A 6513-nucleotide genomic window follows, 5' to 3' on the forward strand; every position below is an offset into this window, starting at 1 on the left:
TAAAAGTTCCCTGAGATTTTTATGCCTCTGTAAAGTGCTGAGCTCATGCCTTGTTTAGTAACAGTATAATCTTTCACAAATAACAATCCGACAATCAGCAAACACACTTTACTACAAATTGTATAAACTAAAAGCTGCCAGGATAAAATCTGGACTGGTTAGCTCACATTGGTTGATGTTTTCTACAGTAGAAGCGCTTGCATCGCCATTGTTATAACAGGGGCCACACCAAACCTCCGCGTATGCTCGTAACTGCTCATAAGGGTCGGCTATGCTTACCTGCCGCGCGAAGCCCTATTCGACGACGAAGGGATTCTGCGATAAAATAAGTCCAGTGTCACCAGCCTTTGATCCGCCGTGACCTAAACAGCCGATGATGCCGATACCCTGTCCAGTGCATCGATGCACCTTCAAAGGCCTTCGACTTTCCTCCACCGACTTGACGTCATTGCTGACTTCATAAGGTCTACTGTTCATCTTGCTGATCATCGTCGTTTGCGGCGGTAAGGACTTGTTCATGGTCACCATTCTCGTCCGTCCACTGTGGCCTTGACTGGAACTGTCGCCTTTGTCCGCGAGTAAGCGGCCAGTGGTCGACACCGCGAAGCCATACCCTCTGAAGACGAGGAAGTGGAGCGTAGCTCCGTGCTCATGTTCTCATGGCCACCCATTATAGCATCGCCTTACCTACCACAGATCGCCTCATGTGTCCTGCCGCCGCGAACAACATGACACAAAGAGAACAAGAACCGCTGTGTTACAGTACTTCTCTAAAGTTCAGGATGGCGCTCTGTGCACACAATTTAACGCATTTCCATTACTCCGCGAGCGTCAACGAAGTCGAGCGCTGCCTGAAGAGTGGATGACGAACCACGGCCACCTTTGAAGCCAGCGGACCAGAGTTTGAGACGAGAGGTCTGATACTTCGTCAGACATTTGTTTGCTTCTTTCGATCCCGTAGACAACTACACTCGTTGCCTGATTGAAACAATGATATATGAAACGTTCGATGGTCTTGTCTTCGCGAGCACAGCACATCAATCTGTACAGTTCATCGTGAAAAGTTTGCCTGCGAACGAGTGTGCGGAGCGCCTCCGCACGGCCATCACAAACCAGCGCCCTACCTAGCTGCTTCCACCACTACCACATACCTGGGTGCCCCTTGTCAAAGCCTTCTGCTACGCATAAATCGCTAGCCTAGGCTTTTCCCACACCGAACGTTTCCGCACGCCTTCCCCATCCTTGCAATTGCGACCATGTGCGTGATGCGAACACCTGTGATGGACTAGTGCTCTTGAAAGAGGCGGTTGCGGTATGCTTGCTCCGCATCCCTCATGCTTGGAAAAAGGACCAGCTTAGTTGTGTGTACCGTTTGACTGTAGGATTGTCGGTGACTGTCACACATCATCACTTTCATGCTTAGGTTTCACCGAATCCGCAATCTATCGGTTGAGCAGTGGGAGAAGGAACTGGCGAGCTCCGATTGCGAGAACCTGTCGCTTCGGCTGATTGTACGTGTCGAGGTGACATCAAGGTCAGGTCAGGTAACCTTGGCCGGTCGCTGATTGGGAGAGTGGTGTCAACCCCTTCCTGTCAGGAGGCAGCCAGGAGTTCGTGGGCCCTAACGGGTCCTGGAATAGGGACTTCATCCACATAATGCTGTTATGCCATTGATCTGCCCACAGGTGGCCAACAATGCACTGGCCTCGAACAGCGCGGAAGCAGAATGGCTGCTATTTCCACAGCTTAGCCGGACTGCGGCATCGCTGCTGTCACCTGTGTAATTAAGTGCAGACTTCCTGGCACTGAACCCAGAGGCCGAAGTGAAACAGCAGTTTTCCAGCAGAGACCCCAATCCCAGCGGGCACTCAGAAATTAGTGACAAGTGACTCAAAGCTAAGAACAGCCAACAGTAGTGCTCTTTCTGCTAAACATTGCTTAAAAAAACTGTTCCAAATGCGAGGCTGGCAGTCGCTGGTAACCTTCGTTTGTTGGTATTCGTTTTGGTTACTTCGCGTTAACCGTGTATTGTGTAATACCGCGTTCAGGTCAAGACAATGGATTTCATGGTTATAAAGAGCGCTACACAGGCGTTCAACAGGAAGTGAACAGCTGACCGTCCGGTCGTCCTTGTGCCGTATCTAGTAGAAAGCGTGACTGGTGCAGCCGGAGTTCAATACCACGTAACCTAGATAGTGAGCTGTACATGGCGCATACTATCTCACGTATTAAAAATAGTGCAACATTGTATACAGTGATGTCTCCAATATTGTGCATGCGCACATCGAATATCGCACATTTTGGGTTTTGATCATGCGTCGTTTAACGAGGAAATTCACCTTTACGAAAAATGAATGCACAATAACAGTAGTTGGACACCAGCATTCAAGTTGATGCCAAGGGAAGCCTGTAGCAGAGTTCACTGGTCGAGAAACTACCTTACGTTTGGGTCGTGGCAAAATGCACCTCACCGCATCAGTGCACGGTTTTATTGGTGCCCAATTCTACAATTCCATGGTGAGGAGACTTACATTGGGCCGCGCTCTTTCCGGACAGAAATCATGTCTAAAATTTGCATAAAAATATTGAGCACTAGGAGGCGATTTGTTCAGATCTGGGTTTAGGAAATCAAATGTTAACTTTAGCATAAAATCGGGACTTTGCCTAATTATGTACTCGTAAACAAACGGGAATATATTGCAGGGCAAAACGTACTTAGTTACGACGGAGTAACAAAGTGGGAAGCACAGTACAGCTCCAACTCGGACAAAGAACGCGTTTCAAAGGTAGAAACAGCGATAAGAAACGGAGAAACTAATTATGAACGAGTGACGATATCCCAGTACTGCCTAGAAAGGCGTGCACTGGGTCTCTGGGTTCATCGGTGATCCCGGAGGGCATGAAAAGGCGGTGGCGAAAGGGGAAAAGTTTTTCACCGACTCGTTGCATTCGGTCACCCCAAGTGCTCCCGAGTCGCGGAACCAGCAAAGGGTGTGGCAGAAGGTGATGAAGAACACCTGTTCTGGAGTGAAATTTTCGAGACCTTGCAGGGGAAGGTCCTCCAGTCTGCTGCGGGAACGCACGTAGGCCGCATGCGCGAAACTCAGCGCCGCCAGGTTCATGACGTTGGTGCCTCGGCAGTGAGTGTACTCCCAGAGGTACTTCCGCGGCTCCTCAAGCGAGGGAACTATCGAAGGATTCCCGTTCAGGAGCTGGTCGACTGAACCAATAACGTAAACTATCTTCTCGCCGAACACAGAACCGAGTCCTCCGTACAACATGGCGCTCGTGCCGTTTGAGTAATACAAGGGCGAAGCCATGGCAGCCACGCTGAAAAACAGGATGTTGCGCACGAAGTCATAGCTGACGAGCTGTGGCGAGTACATCTGGAAGACCGTGGTAGACAAGTCGTGCTCGTCGTCACCCAAGAAGCGTTGCACTTGGCGTCTCGTATCGAGCCACTCGGAAAACGTGGATGGGAAAGTCCCGTTACTTTGCGACTGACCATAGTAGAGCTCCAAGCTGTCCAGCGACACCCGTTCGGCATCAGGCCAGACAACTATCTTAGCTCCCTTAAGCACGGATTCCAGCAACGACTTCGTCTGCTCGCTGACGTCGCGCAAGGCGCGCACCTTCTCCACAGACGCATTGCGCACGGCCCGCAGGATGCCGTAGGCAGCCAGCCTCGACTGCTCCGAGAAACGCAGCTTGCTGGCGAAGGACAGTGGCACGTTGTAGACAAAGTCGACGTGCATGCCGCAGGACAGCTTTTGAAACACAGCCCCTCTCTCGTCGATGTCCGCAATGGAGAAAATGGCGCACGAAGCCAGTGGACCGACCGACTGCAGGAACCACCAGGTAGTGTGGAACAGCAGCTGACGCGCCGACAGGTCTTGCATGAGCGAGGCCATGGCCGCCACCAGGTGGGAGTTGGTGAACAGGAAGCCGTCGTTCTCCGCTATGGGGGGACGAACGGCAAACGCCCACTGCAGGATGGAGACCCAGTCGGCCGGCTTGTGCTTGGGCAAGTGCGTGGGCAGGTCGCGCAGCAGGTGGTAGCGCGGGCGCCACTTCGCTCCAGTTACGGTGTCCTCCAACTTTTTGAAGATGGCCCCCTGGACATCAAGACTCTGATCCCGCAGGAAGGAGACGAAAGCGGGCGCTGTGGCCCGCTTCGAAATGAACGCCGATTTGTACTGGTCCACGTAAATCGGGTACGAGTCACGCAGTGTTAGCAGCGCCCGGTGGTAGTGGGTCCACACAAGGATCGCGTGAGACGGGGTGAGCACCACGGTACGCCGACCGTCAAGGCGTGGTGCAACGCTGACCCGAAACCACAGTGGCAGGGCCCACTTGGTGCTAAGCTCGACGAGTGCCTGCAACGGAGATTGCCTTGAAAACATGCACCCTGGCGTGCCCCTAAGGAAACAAAATTTCCTGAATAACAACGCTATTGTATCCTGAGTGACTCCAGAAAGATTCGTTCTTTTCTTTTGTCTTTTGTCGGTGGCTTTTAGAGCTGAGTTAGGATACCTTTGAGGGATTTGAATTTACGCTCCATAACGTAGTTCCATCATTATCTTGAAAGACCCTAGTATGCCGCCCGAACTCGCGCCATCGCATACTAATTCGACTCCTCATTTATTCCTGGTGGTGTTGAGTAGCACTGAGAATTTCCCCCGACAATCATACTCTCCCACTTGTCATGGTGTTTCATAAGCCGTACGGCTCCCTCGCTGCAAGGCTTGACACTACATTAGGTTTTTCTCGCATCTACCTGAGCCAAGATTAATTGCTTAACGCAGGTCCTCAATTTCTTGTACGTCTCCTCCAGACCTACTGAAGGGGCCGATGTCGTCCAGAGTTCTCAGGAGGCGGAACGATATACCCTATTTAGTCACACCTAACGACTTACCAATCAGGCCTCCTAATCACGCTCTCAAAACTTGTCGTAAATAAATTAGGAAAGATCATGTATCCGTGTCCTGGTCATCAGGGCAGCCTATTCATGATGTATCAGAGCGCTCGTAGATTATTTGCATATTCCTGGAGCCCTGTGCCTCTCTAACTTCTATGATCTTGCTATGCATCCATGAGTGAGGGCGTTCCCCCTGAATAAAATGAAGCGCACGGCAGCATTGATAACTGTCACTTTGTTTACCATCTGCTACAGGAGCCACCTGTCTACTCAGAAAAGAATGAAGGTATTCTCCTCCTCCTGCTGCTCGACTCTGGAGTTCTGAAAACTCTTGCCAACAAAATTGGCCGCGTATCTGCTTATTTTGTTGCAAATGAAGACAAAAGACGATAGTCTTTATCGACTTTTGCCAAGTAAATGCCTCCCTTCGCTTTCCCGCTCACCTCTCCCTCTTGCGTCGCGCTCCTCCAAAGGTTTGCTTAAATCATTTTAAATTTACCGCGTTCCACTGCTCCAGGCCGGGTGTCTCAATGCCAACGCTGCCGTACGGCAGAGACGCGCATGAATCGAGGCGCCCTACTTCAACGTTGATAGAACCACGTTGCACTACTCCACGTGCGTTCCAAGCAGAACGTGGAACCTGTCTAGTGGAACCTTTCGTAACTGTTGCCGGTTGATTTCTTAAAATGGCACCTGAAGCTATAGTTGCGCGGGCGAGAGCAGGCGACGGCGGACTGAATTTTTTTCTGCAGTTGATGAAGTATTTAATTTCGCAAAAATCAAGCATGTGTGATTTTTTATAAAGGAAGACTGCAAATATCACTTGTGTATTAATTTGTTTTCGTATATTTCCGTGATGTCTTGTTCTTCTTCAACAATGTTGACAAGTATGAACATTACACCGGACTTAGACAGGTAGATTTGGCTGTGACTACATAACACTAGTGCACAGGCCTTGTTTTACTTTGGCCGGGTGGCTGAATCGAGCCACAGACAGACAGACAGACCAAAATTTCTGGATTTAAGTATCCCAAGAAAGACTATCGTAATTAAAATGGTCCAAGACACGCGCAGGCAATACATTAAGGGGGTGGGGGAGAGGCAGTTTAAGTGATCGCTTTTATTCGGTAAAGGTTTCCTGGGCCAGATATCAAGAAGTAGGAGAAAAAATTGCCATCCACCTGAATTTTTCCTTAGAAAAACGTTATTCCACTTGGGGGGCTTTATGTGGTCGATAAAACCTGCGGGGGGGGGGGGGGGGGTGCTGGCGGAGGTGTTTCACCTATAGTTGTTGAACCTTGTAAAATTAAAGGGATTTCACGATGACGGTGAATGACAATGATAACGATGCCGCATTCAGCAATAAATTTGATTGTTTGTGGGTTTTAATGCGCCAAAAATACACCTGCGCAATGAGGCGCGCCGTAGTGGAGCGCTCCGGATTAAATTTGACCACCTGGGGATCTTTAACGTGCGCCAAAATCTTGACAAGCGTTTTCGCTTTTCGCCTCCACCAGAGAAGCGGTCACCGCGGCCGCGATCCAACCCTCGTCCTTGGGCTCAGCAACACAACGCCTTAGCCACAGAGCCAATGA

General features: G+C 50.3%; 1 protein-coding gene across 1 annotated transcript; it reads right to left on the reverse strand.

Moving 5' to 3' along the window:
* Nucleotides 1-2849: 2849 nt before the first annotated feature.
* On the reverse strand, nt 2850-4509 carry LOC144175176 (endothelin-converting enzyme 1-like). Its single transcript, XM_077704280.1, has one exon. It carries the CDS (start codon nt 4401-4403, stop codon nt 2850-2852), a length of 1554 nt encoding a protein of 517 aa, XP_077560406.1. The 5' UTR covers nt 4404-4509.
* Between the last annotated feature and the right edge of the window lie 2004 nt (nt 4510-6513).

This window comes from Haemaphysalis longicornis, unplaced genomic scaffold (assembly GCF_048455015.1).
Source record: "Haemaphysalis longicornis isolate Haplotype H1 unplaced genomic scaffold, Haemaphysalis longicornis Haplotype H1 scaffold_3, whole genome shotgun sequence".
Lineage (NCBI taxonomy): Eukaryota > Metazoa > Arthropoda > Arachnida > Ixodida > Ixodidae > Haemaphysalis > Haemaphysalis longicornis.